At 40.6% G+C, this 26,957-nt stretch overlaps 1 protein-coding gene across 1 annotated transcript in view; it reads right to left on the bottom strand.

The window, feature by feature from the left end:
• LOC134652863 (fibronectin type III domain-containing protein 5) overlaps nucleotides 1-26,957 on the bottom strand; it is a 168,517-nt gene that overhangs the window by 59,957 nt on the left and 81,603 nt on the right. The window contains exons 2-3 of the mRNA XM_063508062.1: nucleotides 20,158-20,268; nucleotides 2,191-2,323 (exon numbers count right to left, since the gene is read on the bottom strand). Of these exons, the coding sequence (XP_063364132.1) occupies nucleotides 2,191-2,323; nucleotides 20,158-20,233 (209 nt within the window). The 5' untranslated portion in view covers nucleotides 20,234-20,268. The remainder of the gene's footprint in view (nucleotides 1-2,190; nucleotides 2,324-20,157; nucleotides 20,269-26,957) is intronic.

Raw genomic sequence — 26,957 nt, 5'->3', positions numbered from 1 at the left:
AATTTCTTTCACTCTTTGGTGCAGTTTTTTTTAATTCTTTCAAAAAACACCCCTAGTCTCACAATGAAACATTTTTATGTAGTAAACAATGAAACATGATGTTCACTGAACACCAGTATTAGTACACAATGAAACAAACTCATCATTTTTTTAATTAATTAAAGACTATGTGCGAAATTTGTGAAACTAAAATACCATGAAAATTGATAATAATTTGTCTATCATATGACAAAATATAAGATACTTAACTTTAGAAATGGCTGAGATAGGATAGTTTATATGTTGAATGTTTCATTGATGGCAAGGTTAAGGTCACATGTCTTACATTGAAACAGTCGTTTATAAACACTATGTTGCAAGAAAGTGTATAATATCAAGCATGGAGATGCTTAAAACCCTCCCGCGTCCACCTAGTTGGCAATCATGCTCCGTGGACATAAAAGGCGCCTTTCTCGCAGCATGCCGTAAGTGCCGACCAGATTTTCGATTCACAATGAAACTTAGATGCGCGTACAATGAAACAAGTCTTTCGTTTTTAGATATTTCAGCAATCTTATAACGATTCCATATTTCGGAAACCTTTTAAATAACAAATTTCAGCCTACCACTATTTTCTCCTTTCCTTTCTCATTAATTGATTGAAAGGATCTATCTATTAATGTAACTTATTTATTACAACGTTTCAATGTTTATTAAGGATGTTTCATGGTAGACTATATATATTACATCTGTTTCACTGTAAAAATTAGAGTGTTTCATTGAAAACATGCACAAGTACACAATGAAACAAAACTCATTTTTCAAAAAATGCTTTATAATACAGAAACTGTTAAAAATAAGTAGAAACCAAGAACGCCATATGATAGCCAAATAAATTGTTTATCTTCATACGAAATATCACACTCATAACTTTAAAAACACCCGAGATAGGAAGGATTGAACTTTTAGTGTTTCATTGATCAACAACTAACCCTACATAGTTTTATTTCATGAGTAAATATCACGGTAACCGAAGAAAAAGTAAACACCGGTTGGAAACTGAATTCTAATATCAGTTTGTGAATATGAATCTTAACATACCTACTTTATACATACCTATATGAGTCTCACAATCAGTTCTGCATATTATTATAGGTAGGTACACATAGTACCATAATCGTTGAACGAGATAAAGATTACGTTTACATAAAATAAATGTTTATTAATTTTCTTGGGCTATTGTACAATCTCTTTAACACAACGGCCTGGGCACGTAGGTAATTAGTACATTTTCCGCCCAAGGCCGGAAACAATAAGCAGACAAAGTTCCACTTTGGCCCGCAGTTGCTCATAACTATCGTATTCTTGGTCACTACCGTTGCAAGTTTTGTTACGTGAAACTTTCTTGTGTAACATGGCTATTATATTTTTCTTGGACGACTGTTTTACTACCTAGAATCGTTCTTTGTTTATTTGTTTGTGTACTCGTATTTTAAATTAGAGGTTATAGGTACAATTTTGTTTTTGTTACATTAAGAGTTTGACAAAAAGCTATTGGGCAAACGATTCTTGATTAACTTTTCGGAAGTCCCATGGTTACATGAAAAAGTCATTATTATCGCTTTTATAACTAGTGTTTTTATGTGCCTAAAATGGGCTGAAGTGCGTGTCTTGCCATGCATAATTAAAGGTTCAGTGCCTTCATACGGTTCAGTACATATAAAATTGCGTTCCTCCTTATGAAAACTTTGTAGTCCTACATATACTTACGTACTACGGTCTACTAGCAAAATATTTTTAAATATCACAGATTTGGATTTGCAAAATCAAATTTTAATAGCGCGATAACCGCATTGCTCTAAATATATATTACATGATTATCAAAACACATCATCTTTCTACATTAAATCCTATATTCACGCCCAAGCTTTGCAAAGAAAATATACAGAGCACAGACAGAAGTAGGCGCAGGAGTGCACCGCGACAGTATCTCACATGCGAAATATACTACCCGCCTGTTTCTACCCGTATGAATTAAAGTGTCATTCTATGGAACCTGCTAACTATGTAAGTAAACAATTCCCTAGTGACTTTTGTTTACATAGTTAGCAAGTTCCATAGTATGACACTGTAGGACGAGTAGTCTATCTTGAAATACTGTCGTGACGCACGCCTGCGTCGTGCAGAGTTCGTTCGGAAACCGATCCTTACCTCGCGTCAGAAGGCTTATACGTGACGTCATACTTCTCCACCAAGTCCGCCGTGGTGGACCACGACACTCGCACCGTGGTGGGGTTCAGGAACGTCACTGTGATGTTCTCAGGTACCCCGGGACCCATTGAACCTGAAATGAATAAAGGGTTTAATGTTTTCATCTTACTCCATTGAAGACCGAGAAATTGTAGGTGACGCTGGCTCTCACTCTAACTTCCATAGAAATTCCTTAGATCTATATTTAATGACATATTTAATTTAATGACATTAACGGGTCTACCAAGATTCATTATTTTTACCTTAAATCCGATTTGCCTAGATCTCTTACACGAACAGTAATTAGTTTAAATGTTGCAATCAAACAACCTACGATTTGGATGAGACTAATTAAGCTTATTGAACATAAGCAATTAAAAAAAAACACATTCTGAATTTCATTTATTTAAGTAGGTATATATTTTCTGTTATGCGTATCATCATATTCCTAATTTACCTAGTAGATTCGTAACTCAATTTGTAAAAACCTTTGCAATAATAAAATACAACAATCTAGTTTTCTGCCACTCCATATTTTGATTTAAAAGTAGTCTGGGCGTTTTTCACCACAACAAGTCACAAGTGTGAATAAAAACTAATGATTCTAAGAAACACGTCGCATAGCGCAGAAAACTTATAACAAATTGTCAAAGGTTTCGCAGTGGAATTCAAAGGAACAGAAAATAAGACCAAGTATTTTTCTAGCAGCAAAGAGAAAAAGGCTTCAAATTGAAACAGCTAATAGTGTTCGTAATAAAATATCTTTCGACATTTTCTTGGCATGTTTTCACAACTAGCTCAAGTGAAAGGTCTTAAAAACTCGTCTGTGAAAATGGAAGAGGTTCTAAGATCAAGTTTGTTTTGTGTAGTATTATCAGTCTTTTCATTTGTTAAGTACCATAAATGTATTATTAAGTATTAAGCTGGATTGTTCCGAGTTCAAATCAAATTTCAGAGGTATTTACAGATTGTTTTTGTCTTATATTGCGGTTAGAATATTTCGTCACAATGTTGTTATTACATTGATTTTAAGATCGAAAGGGAAATAAAAATATTCTACCATGATTGACATGTTGACGCCAAAATAGACTTTTTTATTTGAACGTAAACCAGGTTATCTTTTCCCGCATTACATATACATATTTATGTTAAAAAAAGAAACAAATTACAGTTATTAAACTTCATTTTTTTTTCCGAGGGACAAATGAAAAGCAGTATGCTGTAGTCTGTAAACTAATAAGTTTAGAACTTAAAAAATGTTTTACTAATTAGCTTCAGGGTCCGAGGAAACGCTTGTTAGATTTAATTAAATAAGCTGTCTAGCTAAAGTTTCATAATTAAAAATAAAAAAAGGACCGTTTTTCTTACAGGAAACTATAAAAGTTTCAAGTTTCTTTTATAGGAAGAGCGTTCCAGAAAAGTGTCGCATAAGAACGCTTCTTCTTGAATTATTCGGAATAATTCTACTTTGTACGTTGGCATAGTGACAATCGGTTGATACTGTTTGGCGACTTATGTCATTGTCAGGCGTGGCTCACTCCGCGATTTCGTCGCGTCGCTACAAGTACATGCGGCCCACACCATTTTTTGTGTCTAGCTATAGTAATTGCCGCGCACCGCTCTGTCGTAAACGTAATAGACGCGTTGTGTTAGAGTGAATCTTCTGTACCTAGTACTATTATTTATTCTGTGTCATATATTTTCACAAAACGCGAATTGCCATAAAAATCTAAGTCCTAGACTTTACTAGAGTCCTAGAGTTCCTAGACTTTGGGAGGGAGGGACACGAATACCATCTTTGTGTCCCGGCTAATCTCGCCTGCACGTGGTCCTCCTGCTGTTTAACGGAAGAGATAGCAAGAGAGAGGGAAAACTTGAAACAAGCCAACTCGGTGCCAGCCGTTATGCACCTGCAGCCGATCCGACTCCGCGCGTATTGACTTGTCTTTCCCGCGGATCTAGTCGGTGAGGCCGAGAGAGAGCCAGAGGTCTTGGGCAACCCTGTGTCTCTTCGTTTGCGTCCCAGGCGATGCAGTGTCTGTGGAGAGGAAACTTCACCCACGATGGTTGCCGCGTGGAAAACAACACGGGGAGTGGCAGTGACCATAGTAATAAGTCCAAACAGATAGGCGTAAGTTAGGACGCTAGGGGTCACTCCTGGCAGTGGGAGGGTCCATCGTAGGCCCACTGATCAGTTACCGCCCGCTTAAGCCGGGCAGCCCCCGGTCAGTTAGGTACTGATCCGCCTCGGTGTCGGTCTGTTCCTTTTGGGTGTAGGGAGCACTAGCCTTCAACTAGACGACCGGCGTCGTAACGTACTTCACCTGCTGAAAACTAGTCAAAAAGAAATAATACAACCCGCTTATCCATGCGCATTGCGACATGGAATGTCCGTACTATGAGGACAGGCCTCCCGGACACCGTGGGGGGCTCAAGTAACAGCAGCGCATGCGACCTGCGTAAGACGGCTGTAATCAGCATGGAATTAGATAGGCTTAACATATCAATAGCAGCCTTACAAGAAACCAGGCTACCTGATGAAGGCTCACTGCGCGAGGCGCAATACACGTTCTTCTGGAGGGGTAAGGGGGCTGATGCTGTTCGTGAGCACGGTGTTGGCTTCGCCGTTCGTAACGATTTGCTTAAAGCAATCGAAAAGCCTCGTGGCGTCTCCGAGCGTATAATGGTGTTGCGAGTTAACACGACCAGCGGCTACATTACAGTTATCTCCGCGTACGCTCCAACACTACCATCAACGGACGAGGCCAAGGACCAATTTTACGACCAACTCCATGAAACAGTGCGCGGTGTAAAATCTTCCGATCGCCTATATATTCTAGGCGATTTTAACGCTAGAATCGGTCAAGACCGTGATGCGTGGCTGAACTGTATTGGTGAACATGGTATCGGTAAACAAAACGAAAATGGTCAGCGTCTGCTAGAGTTTTGTTCTAGAAACCTACTGTGCGTCACCAATACATATTTTAAGGGCAAATTATCTCGCAAAGTTTCATGGAAACACCCTCGCTCGGGTCATTGGCATCAGCTGGACATGATCCTCTCCAGAAAGAAAGACCTACGCGAAACACTCCACACCAGAACCTTTCATAGTGCAGAATGCGACACCGATCACTCCTTGGTGGTAGCGCGCGTTGCTTTCACTCAGAAGAAAATCCATTCGTCCAGACCTCCTGGTAAGAAGAAAGTCAATATTCTGAATACCAGGAATGACGAAATGGTCAGTGAATTTGGGGAGTTGGTAAAGAGCGCGCAATCAACCTGGAGTGAGAATGCACAAGTAGACGACATGTGGAGGAGTGTCAGAACGATGCTAACAGACACTGCCTGCTCGGTTTTCGGTTACCAGGAAACTAAGACCCAAGATTGGTTCGCTGAAAACTCAAAGCATTTAAAACCTCTTCTTGACTCCAAGCGTGAAGCTGCACTGAAACATCGCATGAAGCCCACACCAGAAACACGGGGAAACCTTAAGGAGGCCACGTCGACGTTGCAGCGTAATGCACGACACTTCGCAAATGAGTACTGGACGAATGTGTGCGCAAATATCCAAAAGTGCGTTGACGCCTGTAACTTCGGCGGTGTTTACTCGGGTATCAAGCAGGTTCCAGGTCCTGTGCCTAAGAAAACAGCCCCTCTTAAAGAAGTAGATGGTACTGTCATAACCGATAGCTGCCGTCAACTCCGACGTTGGGTGGAACACTACACCGAACTCTATTCGAATCCGATTGCTATTGACTCAGAGGCCTTAGTACACACGCCAAAACTAGCGGTTGGGTTCGAACTAGATGCACCACCCTCTGTAGAGGAATTTCATAAGGCTGTAAAGCAGCTGAAACGCGGAAAGAGTCCAGGCAGTGATGGCACCCAAGCCGACATCATAAAGCTCGAGTGTATGGGCCCAGTTCTGCATAGTCTGTTGTGGAAATGCTGGGAGGAAGGAAAATTCCCACATATGCGCGATGCTAACATCGTTATGTTATACAAAGGGAAGGGAGACCGCGGTGATTGCAATAATTACCGGGGCATTTCCCTCCTTAGTATCGTGGGCAAGTTATTCGGTAGGGTAGTACTATCAAGACTACAACAACTTGCCAATCGTGTATATCCCGAAAGTCAGTGTGGATTCCGTGCCCAGCGTTCCACAACGGACATGATCTTTACACTTCGGCAAATCCAGGAGAAGTGCAGAGAGCAGAAAACACCTCTGGTAGTCGCATTCGTTGACCTGAATAAGGCCTTTGACACAGTTAGCCGAGAAGGGCTTTATTCCGTACTGGAACATATAGGATGCCCACCAAAACTCTTGAGTCTTGTGAAGTCCTTTCACGAAGGCATGCAAGGAGCTGTAGTGTTTGACGATATCGTGTCTGACCCGTTCTTTATGCGGAGAGGTGTTCGGCAAGGCTGCGTACTGGCGCCTACCCTGTTTGGTATTTTCTTTTCGTTACTGCTGAAAACTGCTTTCGGTGACGACCAACAGGGTATCCACCTGCATACGAGGGCTGATGGGAAACTTTACAACGTTTCCCTTCTCAAATCTAAGCGAAAACGAGACGATTTATTCGTGGATAGCTTGCTCTTTGCTGATGACGCAGCCTTCATCGACACATCGCAGTTTGAGCTTCAAACTATTATGGACAAGTTTTCTCGTGCCTGCGCTCTGTTCTCTATGTCCATCAATCCCCGGAAAACTGTTGTACTGGCTCAAGGGTGTCCGGAAATACCGACAATTCTGTTGGATGGTGCCCCGCTCGAGTCAGTCGACAAGTTTTGCTACCTCGGGTCGACTGTGACTAGCAATCTCTCACCGGATGCAGAAATCGACGTTCGTATCGGAAAAGCCGCAACGATGTTTGGGAAGTTGAGTGCAAGAGTATGGCAAAATAAACATCTAACCAGGAAAACCAAGATGGTTGTCTATCAAACATGCATCCTGAGCATACTCTTGTACAGAGCTGAGACCTGGACATCGTATGCCAAGCACGAACGTCGTCTCAACGCTTTCCACATGCGCTGCGTCCGGAACATATTGGACATATCTTGGAAGGACAGGGTCACGAACGAGAGGGTTCTTGAGATTGCTCAGCTGCCCAGCCTCTTTGCGCTGCTAAAGCAGAGACGCTTACGCTGGCTGGGGCATGTGCATCGAATGCAACCTTCTCGTTTGCCGCGGCGTGTTTTGCTTGGCGCCATAGCTGATGCCAAGAGAAGCGTCGGTCGGCCGATGCTACGGCACAAAGACTGCGCCAAGCGAGACATGCACTCCTTCAACATCCCGGTTCATAAATGGGAGGAGCTTGCCGAGGACAGAGACAAGTGGCGCAAACTGGTGTTCGACGGGCGTAAAATTCACGACGACGCTTGGTTTAAGACACTCGCAAGTAAGCGAGCCAAGCGTCATCAGCCCGACACTTGTTCGCCACGGGTAATTTACACCTGCCAGGCCTGTGGTCGTGTTTGCCGCTCCCGTATTGGCTTACATAGCCACGAAAAACGTTGTCGCCCTACCTGACACTGTTTTAATAGTCTGTAATAGACTTTAAGGCCAATGATGATGAGACTTTACAGCAGCAGCCGTCGTACATGATGATGATGATAATGATAACTCGAGACAATAAAATTTATGTATTCAATAGCGAATTATATCTAGGTCTTCTCACTTTCTCACTTATTTAGCCATTTGGTAAAGAAGTTGCATTGCAATTTTATTGTAGAAAATGTAAAATATACAAACACCTACAGTCCATCTAAGGTAACTTTGCACCGACTTGAGCAGAACAAAGTGAGGAAGTGCCTCGGTGGGCGAGTCCGACTCGCACTTGTCCGGTTTTTATTTTATTTATTAAATTTTTACCTTCTTAACGTAAATACAAACAAGTTTCATGCAGCCAACTCTTCAACAAGTCCATAACTGATCATTAAGTATTACTTCTTAACAACTGCCTTAGTTAAACGTATAACAACAACAACAACTGTACATTTGTACAAGTCAACAAAATACGCAACAAATGGTTGTTAAATTGTCTTCCTATTTATTTTCATCAAACGACCATCGCAATGAAAAAGAAATAAAACGGGAAAATAAACAAGCTCACGCTACGACATTAAATACCGTTTTTATTCAATGTTCATTTAGACATTCGAGCTGTTTCGTACAAAACAAATGTAAAAAAAACACAAACTCTGGATACAGGCATTATTAGTTATTTCAACTGCCTGCCTGCTTAACAAATAATAAAATTTATTTGCCCCGAGGCTTGTTAGGGTTCCGTACCCAAAGGGTAAAAACGGGACCCTATTACTAAGACTCCGCTGTCCGTCCGTCCGTCCGTCTGTCACCAGGCTGTATCTCACGAACCGTGATAGCTAGACAGTTGAAATTTTCACAGATCATGTATTTCTGTTGCCGCTATAACAACAAATACTAAAAACAGAATAAAATAAAGATTTAAGTGGGGCTCCCATACAACAAACGTGATTTTTGACCGAAGTTAAGCAACGTCGGGCGGGGTCAGTACTTGGATGGGTGACCGTTTTTTTGCTTGTTTTGCTCTATTTTTTGTTGATGGTGCGGAACCCTCCGTGCGCGAGTCCGACTCGCACTTGACCGGGTTTTTTTTGTTTGATTCTAGTACGCTCATTTCCAAAAAACAAGCGAAATAATCCTGAGAGAAAACTAGGAGGCATATTTATAGTTCAATATAATTAAATTTTATATGAATTTTGACATTTCCATTGATATTATTATTATTATTTTTTCGTTACCTATTAAGATCGTTGACATTTAATATATTTTTATTTTATTTAAATAATCTGATGAAGTTATTTACAACTGAGTGTTTTTTTTTGTAATATTTTTTTTTTTTTGTTTTTTTTTTTTTTTTTTGTTCTTGACATTCGACAATACCTAGGTTGGCCCTAGCTATGTATACATTAACATTTCTTTTTATTATGACATTGTTTTATTTGTAAATTTTATATTCTTATATTTTTTTTTCTTTCTGTTTTTAATGTTAAATTGACGATCTTTTAATGAAAGCCTTTGTTTTATCCTGTTGTGTAAAATACTGTGTCTTTTTCTTTAAGAAATAAATATATCTAATCTAATCTAATCTAATCTATAATAATATTATGGTTGCAAATATGAAACACTTATTTTTGTTTCATTCACGCATAATAATCTAATCTAATCTAATACCTTTAAACGAGCAATTCTTGTTTATTTATTTATTTATATATATATATATATATATATATATTTCGGGGATCTCGGAAACGGCTCTAACGATTTCGATGAAATTTGATATATGGGGGTTTTTGGGGGCGAAAAATCGATCTATCTAGGTCTTATCTCTGGGAAAACGCGCATTTTCGAGTTTTTTTATGTTTTCCGGTCACCCAGATATTACATTATTATATCGATAAACACATTGTCGAGCGTAGACTGTAGTTTTTATTTGTTCTGCGAAGCTTTATACGACACACATACTTACTCGTATATTTATGCACAGATAACATCTACTTATAACTCAGGACCAACAATTCGTGAAGAACCCACAAATTAATGCCCTTACCAGGATTCAAACCCAGGACCTCGTGATTCGTAGGCAGGGTCTGTACCGACTAGGCTAAGTGCAAGGCCTGAGTGGACGCTCGAAGCGGAGCGTTCGGCGGGGCGTGCAGCGTGGCGTCGGGCTCACAAGTAATTTGAGCAGCGTGCACTAAGGCCGCTCCTATACGTTTGCATTTGTTTAACAAGCACGCCGCACGCCCCGCCCCGCTGCACGCCCACCTCGAGCGTCCACTCAGGCCTTACACAGAGGAAGTTCAATAGACAAAATAAACTTATCATCACTACATTGTATAAAAAAACAAAGTCGCTTCCCGCTGTCTGTCTGTCCCTGTATGCTTAGATCTTTAAAACTACGCAACGGATTTTGATGCGACTTTTTTAAATAGATAGAGTGATTCAAGAGGAAGGTTTATGTATAATTTGTTAACCCGTGCGAAGCCGGAGCGGGTCGCTAGTCATCAATAAACTAAAAAGGTTCCATCATAAATAGATAAATGAATTTGTCATTAAGTAAAGTTAGAACTCAGTATAATTGCTTCTGAAACTAAATTAAGACTAAGCTTATCCCACCCCAAGGGCTCAGCTAATAGGTAAGTAATCACAGAACAAGTTAGAATGGCGATGCGAGCAGGGTACGTCTTGCCGCCGGTTTTGAGCAAACGCTCGCATGCTACTCGCCCGCGCTGACCGAAAAACGAAGTAAACATGCCTTTTGCGCCACAATAACCTTCAGATTAAGAAGCCAGACATCAAATCTGTCTAAAGGAGGCGTATCCATTCACCACGCACACAAGTTTTTACTACTGTTGCGCGAGTGTTAGTAAACGTGGAGAGGAACGAGCGGCGACACCGGTTCCGATACTAAATACGCGCGATAGCCATTCTAACCTCTTTAATATGTTCTGTGTAAGTAACGTACAGTACGTAGGTACTCCCAAGTAACCCTCACAAGACTGATTTACATAAATCTGAATAATAACTGGATTGAAAGCGGTTATAACTTCATGGCAAGTGAACAAGTTTGTCTGCCATATTTGGCGAAGATGTTGAATTTAAATATATGTGTTTCTCCAGAAACTTCCTGCCTTGAACGGCTAGACTGTGGATTGAGCTATCGCTCGCAGTATTTCTGTACTGATACGACCTTCAAATCTTCCAGAAAAGAGATAGATCTAGCTCTCGGCGCCGGCACCTCTCGTATCTCAACAACGGTTAGAAATCTAATACCTTTAAACGAGCAATTCTTGTTTATATATATTTCGGGGATCTCGAAAACGGCTCTAACGATTTCGATGAAATTTGCTATATGGGGGTTTTCGGGGGCGAGAAATCGATCTAGCTAGGTCTTATCTCTGGGAAAACGCGCATTTTCTAGTTTTTATATGTTTTCCGAGCGAAGCTCGGTCACCCAGATATTATTATTAATGTGATTAATAAGTGAAAAATAAGTACGTAGCCTAAACAATTCCTCGTTTGCGTAAAAGTCCTTCGTTCTGTTCCACCCAAACATGATCATCTTCCTCGCGTTTGTCCCGGCATTTTGCCACGGCTCATGGGAGCCTGGAGTCCGCTTGGAAACTAATCCCAGGAATTTGCGTAGGCATTAGTTTTTACGAAAGCGACTGCCATCTGACCTTCCAACCCAGAGGGTAAACTAGGCCTTATTGGGATTACTGCTGATTACACCCAAACATCATCATCTTCCTCGCGTTTGTCCCGGCATTTTGCCACGGCTCATGGGAGCCTGGGGTCCGCTTGGAAAGTAAACCCAGGAATTTGCATAGGCACTAGTTTTTACGAAAGCGACTGCCATCTGACCTTCCAACCCAGAGGGTAAACTAGGCCTTATTGGGATTACTCCTGTTTCCTCACGATGTTTTTCTTTACCGAAAAGCGACTGGTATTAAATATCAAATGATATTTCGTACGTAAGTTCCGAAAAACTCATTGGTACGAGCCGGGGTTTGAACCCGCGACCTCCGGATTACAAGTCGCACGCTCTTACCACTAGGTCACCAGCGCTTCCACCCAATATACGACGTGTTATTTTTGTTACCTATAGGTGACGACACTTCGCAAATGAGTACTGGACGAATGTGTGCGCAAATATCCAAAAGTGCGTTGACGCCTGTAACTTCGGCGGTGTTTACTCGGGTATCAAGCAGGTTCCAGGTCCTGTGCCTAAGAAAACAGCCCCTCTTAAAGAAGTAGATGGTACTGTCATAACCGATAGCTGCCGTCAACTCCGACGTTGGGTGGAACACTACACCGAACTCTATTCGAATCCGATTGCTATTGACTCAGAGGCCTTAGTACACACGCCAAAACTAGCGGTTGGGTTCGAACTAGATGCACCACCCTCTGTAGAGGAATTTCATAAGGCTGTAAAGCAGCTGAAACGCGGAAAGAGTCCAGGCAGTGATGGCACCCAAGCCGACATCATAAAGCTCGAGTGTATGGGCCCAGTTCTGCATAGTCTGTTGTGGAAATGCTGGGAGGAAGGAAAATTCCCACATATGCGCGATGCTAACATCGTTACGTTATACAAAGGGAAGGGAGACCGCGGTGATTGCAATAATTACCGGGGCATTTCCCTCCTTAGTATCGTGGGCAAGTTATTCGGTAGGGTAGTACTATCAAGACTACAACAACTTGCCAATCGTGTATATCCCGAAAGTCAGTGTGGATTCCGTGCCCAGCGTTCCACAACGGACATGATCTTTACACTTCGGCAAATCCAGGAGAAGTGCAGAGAGCAGAAAACACCTCTGGTAGTCGCATTCGTTGACCTGAATAAGGCCTTTGACACAGTTAGCCGAGAAGGGCTTTATTCCGTACTGGAACATATAGGATGCCCACCAAAACTCTTGAGTCTTGTGAAGTCCTTTCACGAAGGCATGCAAGGAGCTGTAGTGTTTGACGATATCGTGTCTGACCCGTTCTTTATAAAATAAAATAAAAATAAAATAAAATTTGTTTATTTCAGACCATGAGATCCATATTTTTGTTAGTTAACCAGAGAAACTTACATCCTATGTTAGTACTTACATAAAAACACTTATAACTATACACATATACTAATATTTACTACCTTAATATTACTGCGTGCAGAGAGGAACACGGGGCAAAATGGGTTATTTAGCCCTGCCTATCACCACCTCTACCCAGTATTTCGTGAGGCGGCAGTCCAGACGTTCGGACAACGTCCTCAGGAGGCTGTTGCCACTGGTACGCACGCGCTTCAGCAGAGACGCTATTCTTTTACGCCTAATTGCGTAAAAGTCATCCACTCGCGCCTCTGCAAACATGCCCGAGGCACTACAGTGCTTTGGCAGTTTCAACAGCATCCTCAGGACGTTGTTGTACTGAACTCTCAGCGAGTTATACGCCCTCTGTGTAAATGTTGCCCACAGACTGCACGTGTAAAAAGTTTGACAATATGCCCTAAAGAGCGTTAACTTTACTTGTGTATTACAACGTGCAAATCTGCGGGCAACCATATTGCCCCTTACCGCCATGGCCCTCCTCTCACGCTCAAGATCCATATCGTCCTTCAGATCTCCGGTGAGCATATGCCCTAGATATCTGAAGCTGCCCACGACTTTTAGGGGTACTCCTCCCAGCACGATCTTAGGCACAGTTAGATCTGAGTTATACTTTGGAGCCTTAAAAATTAGTATTTCACTTTTGGTTGAATTATACCTAAGACCATGCTGATCAGCGTAACCCTCACATATGGCGATCAACTTTTTCAACGCACTTACTGAGGGGCTCAGCAACGCCATGTCGTCCGCGTAACTTATATTGTTAAAACAAGTTTCCCAAGTTTCCCAGTTTATGCGGAGAGGTGTTCGGCAAGGCTGCGTACTGGCGCCTACCCTGTTTGGTATTTTCTTTTCGTTACTGCTGAAAACTGCTTTCGGTGACGACCAACAGGGTATCCACCTGCATACGAGGGCTGATGGGAAACTTTACAACGTTTCCCTTCTCAAATCTAAGCGAAAACGAGACGATTTATTCGTGGATAGCTTGCTCTTTGCTGATGACGCAGCCTTCATCGACACATCGCAGTTTGAGCTTCAAACTATTATGGACAAGTTTTCTCGTGCCTGCGCTCTGTTCTCTATGTCCATCAATCCCCGGAAAACTGTTGTACTGGCTCAAGGGTGTCCGGAAATACCGACAATTCTGTTGGATGGTGCCCCGCTCGAGTCAGTCGACAAGTTTTGCTACCTCGGGTCGACTGTGACTAGCAATCTCTCACCGGATGCAGAAATCGACGTTCGTATCGGAAAAGCCGCAACGATGTTTGGGAAGTTGAGTGCAAGAGTATGGCAAAATAAACATCTAACCAGGAAAACCAAGATGGTTGTCTATCAAACATGCATCCTGAGCATACTCTTGTACAGAGCTGAGACCTGGACATCGTATGCCAAGCACGAACGTCGTCTCAACGCTTTCCACATGCGCTGCGTCCGGAACATATTGGACATATCTTGGAAGGACAGGGTCACGAACGAGAGGGTTCTTGAGATTGCTCAGCTGCCCAGCCTCTTTGCGCTGCTAAAGCAGAGACGCTTACGCTGGCTGGGGCATGTGCATCGAATGCAACCTTCTCGTTTGCCGCGGCGTGTTTTGCTTGGCGCCATAGCTGATGCCAAGAGAAGCGTCGGTCGGCCGATGCTACGGCACAAAGACTGCGCCAAGCGAGACATGCACTCCTTCAACATCCCGGTTCATAAATGGGAGGAGCTTACCGAGGACAGAGACAAGTGGCGCAAACTGGTGTTCGACGGGCGTAAAATTCACGACGACGCTTGGTTTAAGACACTCGCAAGTAAGCGAGCCAAGCGTCATCAGCCCGACACTTGTTCGCCACGGGTAATTTACACCTGCCAGGCCTGTGGTCGTGTTTGCCGCTCCCGTATTGGCTTACATAGCCACGAAAAACGTTGTCGCCCTACCTGACACTGTTTTAATAGTCTGTAATAGACTTTAAGGCCAATGATGATGAGACTTTACAGCAGCAGCCGTCGTACATGATGATGATGATAATGATAACTCGAGACAATAAAATTTATGTATTCAATAGCGAATTATATCTAGGTCTTCTCACTTTCTCACTTATTTAGCCATTTGGTAAAGAAGTTGCATTGCAATTTTATTGTAGAAAATGTAAAATATACAAACACCTACAGTCCATCTAAGGTAACTTTGCACCGACTTGAGCAGAACAAAGTGAGGAAGTGCCTCGGTGGGCGAGTCCGACTCGCACTTGTCCGGTTTTTATTTTATTTATTAAATTTTTACCTTCTTAACGTAAATACAAACAAGTTTCATGCAGCCAACTCTTCAACAAGTCCATAACTGATCATTAAGTATTACTTCTTAACAACTGCCTTAGTTAAACGTATAACAACAACAACAACTGTACATTTGTACAAGTCAACAAAATACGCAACAAATGGTTGTTAAATTGTCTTCCTATTTATTTTCATCAAACGACCATCGCAATGAAAAAGAAATAAAACGGGAAAATAAACAAGCTCACGCTACGACATTAAATACCGTTTTTATTCAATGTTCATTTAGACATTCGAGCTGTTTCGTACAAAACAAATGTAAAAAAAACACAAACTCTGGATACAGGCATTATTAGTTATTTCAACTGCCTGCCTGCTTAACAAATAATAAAATTTATTTGCCCCGAGGCTTGTTAGGGTTCCGTACCCAAAGGGTAAAAACGGGACCCTATTACTAAGACTCCGCTGTCCGTCCGTCCGTCCGTCTGTCACCAGGCTGTATCTCACGAACCGTGATAGCTAGACAGTTGAAATTTTCACAGATCATGTATTTCTGTTGCCGCTATAACAACAAATACTAAAAACAGAATTAAATAAAGATTTAAGTGGGGCTCCCATACAACAAACGTGATTTTTGACCGAAGTTAAGCAACGTCGGGCGGGGTCAGTACTTGGATGGGTGACCGTTTTTTTGCTTGTTTTGCTCTATTTTTTGTTGATGGTGCGGAACCCTCCGTGCGCGAGTCCGACTCGCACTTGACCGGGTTTTTTTTGTTTGATTCTAGTACGCTCATTTCCAAAAAACAAGCGAAATAATCCTGAGAGAAAACTAGGAGGCATATTTATAGTTCAATATAATTAAATTTTATATGAATTTTGACATTTCCATTGATATTATTATTATTATTTTTTCGTTACCTATTAAGATCGTTGACATTTAATATATTTTTATTTTATTTAAATAATCTGATGAAGTTATTTACAACTGAGTGTTTTTTTTTGTAATATTTTTTTTTTTTTGTTTTTTTTTTTTTTTTTTTGTTCTTGACATTCGACAATACCTAGGTTGGCCCTAGCTATGTATACATTAACATTTCTTTTTATTATGACATTGTTTTATTTGTAAATTTTATATTCTTATATTTTTTTTTCTTTCTGTTTTTAATGTTAAATTGACGATCTTTTAATGAAAGCCTTTGTTTTATCCTGTTGTGTAAAATACTGTGTCTTTTTCTTTAAGAAATAAATATATCTAATCTAATCTAATCTAATCTATAATAATATTATGGTTGCAAATATGAAACACTTATTTTTGTTTCATTCACGCATAATAATCTAATCTAATCTAATACCTTTAAACGAGCAATTCTTGTTTATTTATTTATTTATATATATATATATATATATATATATATTTCGGGGATCTCGGAAACGGCTCTAACGATTTCGATGAAATTTGATATATGGGGGTTTTTGGGGGCGAAAAATCGATCTATCTAGGTCTTATCTCTGGGAAAACGCGCATTTTCGAGTTTTTTTATGTTTTCCGGTCACCCAGATATTACATTATTATATCGATAAACACATTGTCGAGCGTAGACTGTAGTTTTTATTTGTTCTGCGAAGCTTTATACGACACACATACTTACTCGTATATTTATGCACAGATAACATCTACTTATAACTCAGGACCAACAATTCGTGAAGAACCCACAAATTAATGCCCTTACCAGGATTCAAACCCAGGACCTCGTGATTCGTAGGCAGGGTCTGTACCGACTAGGCTAAGTGCAAGGCCTGAGTGGACGCTCGAAGCGGAGCGTTCGGCGGGGCGTGCAGCGTGGCGTCGGGCTCACAAGTAATTTGAGCAGCGTGCACTAAGGCCGCTCCTATACGTTTGCATTTGTTTAACAAGCACGCCGCACGCCCCGCCCCGCTGCACGCCCACCTCGAGCGTCCACTCAGGCCTTACACAGAGGAAGTTCAATAGACAAAATAAACTTATCATCACTACATTGTATAAAAAAACAAAGTCGCTTCCCGCTGTCTGTCTGTCCCTGTATGCTTAGATCTTTAAAACTACGCAACGGATTTTGATGCGACTTTTTTAAATAGATAGAGTGATTCAAGAGGAAGGTTTATGTATAATTTGTTAACCCGTGCGAAGCCGGAGCGGGTCGCTAGTCATCAATAAACTAAAAAGGTTCCATCATAAATAGATAAATGAATTTGTCATTAAGTAAAGTTAGAACTCAGTATAATTGCTTCTGAAACTAAATTAAGACTAAGCTTATCCCACCCCAAGGGCTCAGCTAATAGGTAAGTAATCACAGAACAAGTTAGAATGGCGATGCGAGCAGGGTACGTCTTGCCGCCGGTTTTGAGCAAACGCTCGCATGCTACTCGCCCGCGCTGACCGAAAAACGAAGTAAACATGCCTTTTGCGCCACAATAACCTTCAGATTAAGAAGCCAGACATCAAATCTGTCTAAAGGAGGCGTATCCATTCACCACGCACACAAGTTTTTACTACTGTTGCGCGAGTGTTAGTAAACGTGGAGAGGAACGAGCGGCGACACCGGTTCCGATACTAAATACGCGCGATAGCCATTCTAACCTCTTTAATATGTTCTGTGTAAGTAACGTACAGTACGTAGGTACTCCCAAGTAACCCTCACAAGACTGATTTACATAAATCTGAATAATAACTGGATTGAAAGCGGTTATAACTTCATGGCAAGTGAACAAGTTTGTCTGCCATATTTGGCGAAGATGTTGAATTTAAATATATGTGTTTCTCCAGAAACTTCCTGCCTTGAACGGCTAGACTGTGGATTGAGCTATCGCTCGCAGTATTTCTGTACTGATACGACCTTCAAATCTTCCAGAAAAGAGATAGATCTAGCTCTCGGCGCCGGCACCTCTCGTATCTCAACAACGGTTAGAAATCTAATACCTTTAAACGAGCAATTCTTGTTTATATATATTTCGGGGATCTCGAAAACGGCTCTAACGATTTCGATGAAATTTGCTATATGGGGGTTTTCGGGGGCGAGAAATCGATCTAGCTAGGTCTTATCTCTGGGAAAACGCGCATTTTCTAGTTTTTATATGTTTTCCGAGCGAAGCTCGGTCACCCAGATATTATTATTAATGTGATTAATAAGTGAAAAATAAGTACGTAGCCTAAACAATTCCTCGTTTGCGTAAAAGTCCTTCGTTCTGTTCCACCCAAACATGATCATCTTCCTCGCGTTTGTCCCGGCATTTTGCCACGGCTCATGGGAGCCTGGAGTCCGCTTGGAAACTAATCCCAGGAATTTGCGTAGGCATTAGTTTTTACGAAAGCGACTGCCATCTGACCTTCCAACCCAGAGGGTAAACTAGGCCTTATTGGGATTACTGCTGATTACACCCAAACATCATCATCTTCCTCGCGTTTGTCCCGGCATTTTGCCACGGCTCATGGGAGCCTGGGGTCCGCTTGGAAAGTAAACCCAGGAATTTGCATAGGCACTAGTTTTTACGAAAGCGACTGCCATCTGACCTTCCAACCCAGAGGGTAAACTAGGCCTTATTGGGATTACTCCTGTTTCCTCACGATGTTTTTCTTTACCGAAAAGCGACTGGTATTAAATATCAAATGATATTTCGTACGTAAGTTCCGAAAAACTCATTGGTACGAGCCGGGGTTTGAACCCGCGACCTCCGGATTACAAGTCGCACGCTCTTACCACTAGGTCACCAGCGCTTCCACCCAATATACGACGTGTTATTTTTGTTACCTATAGGTGATACAAGATTATATTCATAAAGTTTTATTTTTCACCCCGTTCTCCCCTTTATACAGAGGTACAGAGATATTATATATAAGTAAATATATGTTACTTATATTGCCTGTTGTTTACAAAGTGCTTTTAAATTAGATATATTCATATTGTAGAAAACCCGGCCACGGCTCTCGCCGGCTTTTACCGCAGAAATGGAGCAATATTTTACGGTAATGTATGGATGAACTTTCTCTGATAATCTGGTAGAGAGGAAGTATTCTTTTCGGGGTGCCGTTGTTTCCCATATAGTTTTAAGTCATAATGTATTGTTTGTCATATTATCATTAGTCATAAAACTGAAACCGTTAACATTTCAGGATTTTCGTTAGGTTATCCTATAGATGGGTTCGGTTAGGTTAGGTTTGTTTTATGGCAATCCTGAAAAGTGACGCGTTTCTGAACCGAATGAATTATGACTAACGAAAATGCGGGCAAACAATACATTATGGCTTAACACTATTTGGGAAACAATAGAGACCCATTATTTTCACCTCGGCAGCTTAATTCATACTACTTGGATGGAACAAAGCATAAAGGATGGCTCACGCTATACCGGGCCGGGGCCGGACCACAGCTTCCGGCCCTTCGTTTTCTATGGAAAGCACCACGTGATCACCGATCAGCCGGTATAGAAAATTACATGTCCGACGCCTCAGCCCGGGCGCGGCCCGGTCTAGCGTGAGTCATCCTTTAAGCATGCAAAATCCTTCCTAGATCAAAGAGCAAAATCACAAAAACTTACAGTGCCTTAAGCAGTTTTTCGTCGTGTTACCTAGATGTAATTACCTACACCATATTTAACAATTATTTTTTACTTGTACAAAATGTTTTTATGACGTATTTTTTCACTGTTAAAACACCAAACGAAAGGAATAAAGTATCAGGATGTGAGATATGAGGTGCTACGAAAATTCACGTGACTATTTCCATACATTATTAAGTTTAGAAGTTGCATTTTCTATCAACTTATCATTTTGGCTAGGCACCTAGGACTCGTAACAACCAATATTGGTTTCATTACCAACTTCAACGCGCCGCAAATGTCAAAAATGTGGGCAGCAACATCGATATTGACATTTGCGGCAGTAGGTAATGTAAAATTCGATGTAGCTGCTCGGATTTTTGACATTTGCGTTAGTAATGTAGTCAGTAGTAATGTCGCAGCAGTAATGATGGTGCAATCTGAATGTTGCATACTCACCAGCGTTAACAAGTCGTAGCAATATGGATAGCGCGACGGCAAGGGCGGCGGGATGCGCGAGCGGCGCGCGCCGCATTGCGCGCCCACCGCACTGCTCATACCATGCCGTTTCTGAAAAGAGAGCAATGGATTAGGTATATGGTAAGAGTCGCGACGCTCGCGACCAAATCTTAATACCTAAGTAGCAGATTTTTAGAACGACGATTAGTAACAACAGGGTCATACAGATTTTATGGTACGCTTAACTCGTTCGCGTTTTTCCTGTAGACAATGCAAAGCTAAGGGAATCTACACCGCACCCGTAATTTTAACCCGTTGGAGTAGCTGCCCGTAAACCCTGCATTTTTTCCATTACTCGGGACTATTATGTCCAGGCCCCGTAGACATGCTAATCGCTAACGCTCCGTGGGTAGCGAACGAAACGCAACTGTCACTGTCGCACTAAAATGGAAGAGCGATAGAGAGGCACAAAGCGTTTCGTTGTCGAAGCGATAGCGTTTGTCACCTCGGCTAGGCTCGGCTAGTCGTTAACATGACCCCGTGGGCTTTCAATGTCAGAAAGTTGAATTTAACGATAGCATTTTGTTACTATTAACATACGAAAAATCCAGCTGACCCTTATTTAATGCAAGTAGCAATGTTCCAATTAAATTATTTCGATGTAATCTGTAAACAAGCCTACATACTTCTTCAAACAACCAACAAAACATAGAAACATTTCAATCAGGTTCACGTCAGCGGACTCGTAAGTTAATTGAAGTAAGTCAAACAGCATGGCTTGGTGAAATTAATTTTCTAGGTACTCATAATTAATTTAACGAATACCCTTGTGTTTGTGTAGTGGGTGTGACTGGTGACGGACATGGTATTATTGTAGTAAAATTTAATTAAAGGAAATATATAAATATTAAGTATTTTAATTTCTCCTTCATATTCCAATCACTCGGAAACCTTTTTGGCACACTCACATCAAGATCAAATAAGTACTAGACAAGATATAGCTCAAGATAATACAATTTGGCATCAAAAACGTCATATTTAATTTCACAAACGGGTCTAACGCGATATATTTTCATTATTGTTACCTTAAATTCCGCCATTTCAGCTGAGTTGCACCAGCTGTGGTCACGGAAAGACTAAATAGGTATGTGAAATTAAATATGTGTACAAAACGCGAGAGTTTAAAGTGTTATATCGAAAACGTCAGTTTGTCATACTTACTACGTTATTAATTTATGTCACAATACAATTACACAGTCATTCCAATTATAGTTAGATACCATAAACGGCATTGGGATTTTACTGTATCTTGATTCAAAATGCACCGCGAGTCAAAACAAATCAATTACCTCTCCGATTTGTCCATAAAATGAATGTATTCCTGTCTTCCATATACGCAAAGATACTCCCCCGTACCACGTATACTTTGTTTACGGACGGAATCACCTACACTCTACAGCGAGAGCGGACAAAGCGACTCAATAACTCGCTATCGTGTGTCCGTCGCCAGCTTTTGTTTCGCTGTGAACAGTTTCCACTGAGATTGGTCCGATAAATCGTTTGCAAAGGTTGCATAGCTTTTCAAGAACCGTACTGTACATGTTTTAACTAAAAATTAAAATTGTCTTCGGTTACCGCGATAGTTACTCATGAAATAAAATTATTAAAACGGATTAGATCGCGTATATTAAATTTATTCTACATCCCGACGTTTCGAACCCTTTACAGAGTTCGTGGTCAACGGATGAAACAACGGGCTGTAAAGGGTTCGAAACGTCGGGATGTAGAATAAATTTAATATCCGCGATCTAATCCGTAAAAAGTAAGTATGTGCGTAATAGATCAAAATGAATTATCTGCAAAACATAGGTTTTCTAACAAATCATGTAACGGCTACATACTCGTACCTACATACCAAAGTGAGCACATACTATTTCACAACACAGCAAAATCTTGAAATAAGGAATGCGATATTATTACTTTACTTAACCTGTCGATCAAACTCACGATTTTTATTCGGATTAGAGTAATAGCACAGAATAAATAATAGTACTAAGTACAGAAGACTCACTCTCTAACAAAACGCGTCTGTTACGATCAGCACAGATATGGCCGCTAGGTGGCGACAGCGCCACGCGCGGCTTATGGCTTTCCCCAAAATTGGGGCCGAACGGATGTACTTTTAGCTACCTGTAGCAAAGCGACGAAATCGCGGAGTGAGACACGCCTGGTAATAGGTACACACAATTTATATACGTCCCCAGCAGACAAGCGGTTGTGTTGAGCGCGGTCTACACAACTTTGACACCCACCCGCTTTCTTCAGTTACCCGTGAACAAGATGCATGTAACTGCATCGAAATATTGGGAGCTCGAAAACAATACAAAAGGTAATCACGGTTCATATCCCGGTCGATATAATTCTAGTGAAACTATTAACCTTGAATCATTCAAAACTTTTGGCGTTTCCTGCAGTCAACGCAACTGTTATATCAAAACTTTATCCATCAAACTTACATAATTAGGTTTCCCTTGAACACGATGATACCATAGCAATTATTTCGTTGATGGGATACATTAACATAGTTTAGTCAGAAGTTAGGGCTGTATAGTCAACATCAATAATAATAGCGGATGAAACAACGCGCTTAAAGAATCTGCTACCTATCCAACTAGATATATTTATCTACAGTTTGCATTCAAAAGTATCTGTTACAGCCTAATTGGTTTATATAGAGGCATATCTCTTTTTGTTTAGATGTTACAGAATGGTATAAGCGTTGGACGCGTAGTCTGATCCGCTTCTTTTGATGCTGAGTGTACCTTTTCTTGTATAGAGGGCGATATCAAAAAACAGTTGAGACTGTTTAAATCCTCACGGGCTGTCTGTCAGTTTTTCGCATAGAAACAAACGATTTTTTTTAACAAGTGTTTTATAATTTCATGATCTTGGTCACATTAGTCACGAGTAGGTACAATTACTGCTTTGGTTAAAAACTAGTGATGTACCGACTATTGATTTGGCCGACTAGCCGACTAATCGGCGCTCGGATGGCCGATTAGTTGGCCGACTAGTCGGCTAGTCGGCCAGATCATAAGTTACGTCACTTACCTACGTCTAAGTTCGGTTCAGATGCACTTAAAAACAATCGTTGTACCCCTTTCGTCGCGGTAGTCATCATATTATAGGAACGCTAAAAATAAAATAAAAAATCCTAATGTAGGCAGTAAAACGAAGTATGGAATTTTTACTCGGCCGAGTAACAATTTCATACTTTGTTTTACTGTCTCGCCACTCTACTCGCTACGTGCGATCCTGGCATAAGGCTATATTTCATACGACAACCAGACAGTCGGACTTAAGACACGGTCAATAATTCGAACAAAAGTAAGCACCCTAAATAGGAATTTGGGTAAAATTGGTGAAAAGCTTATAGTACCTAAATATTTTCTGTTTATTTATTTTTGCCCTATTTTTGTGTCACTTATAAAGTGCCGACTAATCGGCCATTTTTGCCGACTAGTCGCCGACTAATCGCCGACTACAAATGACTATAAACCGGGGTGACTTTCAAATGCAGGGGCGACTTCGATATTTCAGTTTTTCAGCCGTTACATATTTTTATTCGGATTTTTTAGTAGTAGGTAAACAAGTATATATAATAATCTAACTTGTTACACGAACAGTTCGAGAAAATAATGAATAATGAATGAATAAAAAAAAAAAAAAAAAAAAAAAAAAAAAAAAAAAAAAAAAAGATAATTTAGTGGCAGTTTTAAAACTATCAAAGTATCCCCAAAATTTCCTAAAGTCACCTCGTTTTACGGTACCTATTTTTAAAAAGAAAATGTTTAGGTATGGATTTTACATTCACTTTCAAAGTAGGAATTCACATTTACTTTGACATAAAAATTACTTCCTCTTAATTCAGGCAGGTAATTGATATTAGGTAAATTTAATTGGAACGTCCAGCTAATATTTAGTGATAATTCAAGTTGTAAATATGTATTAAGAACTTTCGGGCCCTGAATAATCATCATCATCATCATAACTTAAGAGCTTTGCTCTTGTTGGTGGAGTAATCGCCGTCATTTCTTTCTTGTGCCAGTCTTTTAATTTCCCTGAATAATAGGTAGGTTTAGAAGAAAAAACCGGCCAAGTGCGAGTCGGACTCGCGCACGGAGGGTTCCGCACCATCAACAAAAAATAGAGCAAAACAAGCAAAAAAATGGTCACCCATCCAAGTACTGACCCCGCCCGATGTTGCTTAACTTCGGTCAAAAATTTGAACTGTCTAGCTATCACGGTTCGTGAAATACAGCCTGGTGACAGACGGACGGACGGACGGACGGACAGCGGAGTCTTAGTAATAGGGTCTAAAAACGGGATTACACAAAAAGCAATATTAGGCACAATCATATTCGCCCAATTTGGTAAAAATAGCCCTATAGCACGGCATTACCCTGTAATATATGACGCAATAATCGCACATTTTATTTTAGCCTAATATTACGGAGGTAATAAAATCAAATTGGTCGTGGCACAGGCACGCAAAAGTAAGGGGTCAAGGGTAAATAAATACTAAGTTAGGTCTATTAGGCTATAGGGAAACTCAGGGAAATGTAAACCCCGAGAAATATTCATATACAGGGTGCCCAGTAATTAATGGAATATTTTTCCACGTTTAAATTTATTCTAAAAGTGACAGTCCATTTCCAACCGCAGCTGCACTACTGTTGATTTTACTATGGAAATTGACAGTAACAGCGACGCGTTCAGTACCAGTAGTGCAGCTGCGGTCAGAAATGGAATGTTACCCTAAGCTTAATAGCATCGCTTGTCAAAAATTAAAACTTAGTTAGTTTCATTTTCTATGACACTTGTAATAAACGCCAAAGAGTGACGTAAATGTGAAATGAAACATTCGTCAACAGAAAACATTGAGTAATAATCCTTAATCTGAACGGGAACTTTCTTAGTGGAAACTTTCATGAGAAGTTTATCACGAAAGTTTCCAGCAAGTTTGTAAATTTTGAGAATGTTCTGATACTTGCACATTGCTGCTCAGTCGTTAAGGTATCGTTCGGACTAAAAATACACCAGCATTACTGCTGCAGTAATGCTGCCGGCTGCATTACTCAAGCAAATGTTAAATTTAATATAATAATTTCTCACTAGAATGACCTTTTGCCGCTTCTTGCAGCAATACAATCGGCTACAGCAGCGGTCGGCAACCCGCGGCCCGCGGGCCGCATGCGGCCCGTGAACCTGTCACTTGCGGCCGCGAGCCTCCCTGGCTATTTTGTATGTAATATTGACAAACGACAATGTCTGATAAAGCCGTAAATATTAACAAAGTGCGGCCCGCGTCAACTTCGTTAACTACTATGTGGCCCTTGGCTGCTAAAAGGTTGCCGACCGCTGGGCTACAGTATTGCTGCTGCAGTATTGATGATCTGAAAATATGTGTACTCGTAGGTACTCGAATCATATTACTTACTGTCGACCCGCCCCGCCTTCGCACGGGTTAACAAATTATACACAATCATTCCTCAAGAATCACTCTATCGATAGGTGGAAACCGCATAAAAAAAATAAAAAAAATGCGTTTATTTCGGACAGCGTATCCATATTACAAAAATTAGACAACACAAATAAATTTACAAAACACACAAACAATAAATCAACATGCACATTATCACAAACTTACATTAAATTTTACAAATTAAATAAAAATTATAAATTAAATTAAATTATAAATTCAACTATCAAATATTTATTATTTATTATTATTCTCCACATTCTCATTTGTCATAGTGCGCATGTGGCGCATGAGACTTCGCCCAGTGGCCAAATCCAAAAATAAAAATCCGTTCAGAAACTTTGAGTTTATCGCGAACATACAAACACACAAACAGACAGACTTTGTTTTATAAGGTGCAGCGATACATAGGTAACGAATTTATAATTTGTTTAATAATCAAAACCAAACAACGCCGAGTACTCAAATAAAAAGGTTTTAAAGTTTCGTAACTGAATTTTCGCGGTTAGACGTTTCAACTTTCGAATCAACGTTACATCTTGTTTTAACTAAGTTTGAGAACAACGAAAAGCTTTGAAATTGAGAACGAACAAAGCCTAGGTACTTAGAGACCTACAAAATGAATGGGGGTACAGTATTTATAAATTAGGGTACGCAATGTGGGCATGGAATAAATACGCTGTGAATGTGTATTTTTAGGAAGTCCAGGGTTTGCGGAAGTTTTTTTGTTATTATACAAAGTCATATTTAAGAAAAATAAATAAACCCAATGACATGGTTAATGCTTTACCACTAGAGCAAGTTCAATATTAAATATTAAGAGGAGGCTAATGCAATATTGTCGTTTTTATTATGAATTTTTATTTGCGATGTCTCACTCACGCACAGAAGGGGCGTAAGGATCCGTAGTCTAAAAATGTAGCCTTACTTAATCTACCATAACCTCTAGCCGCCCAGAGACCTATAAAAAGGTCTCCTGTTCCATTCTAATTTGAACTTTGTGTTGACAAAATAAAATTTAATTTTGCTTGGCAAGATGTGACGTATGGGCGGTTAGAGGATAAATATCGTGACGATTGTAAGACCAATGAAAACACGATACCATATGGATTACGCTGTAAACTTACTCAGCGGGTATTACGAAGCCGTACATGAAAGTGGTGAACAAATCGATTTTACGTGGTTCCTTCTAATTAGTTCGTCTGCGTCAATCAATAGTGTTTATACTTAAATGAGGACGCAAAACAGTGGAATACTT

Source organism: Cydia amplana, chromosome 12 (genome assembly GCF_948474715.1).
Source record: "Cydia amplana chromosome 12, ilCydAmpl1.1, whole genome shotgun sequence".
NCBI lineage: Eukaryota > Metazoa > Arthropoda > Insecta > Lepidoptera > Tortricidae > Cydia > Cydia amplana.
Note: the sequence above shows the minus strand (reverse complement) of the source record. Positions and strands in the feature narration are given on the sequence as shown.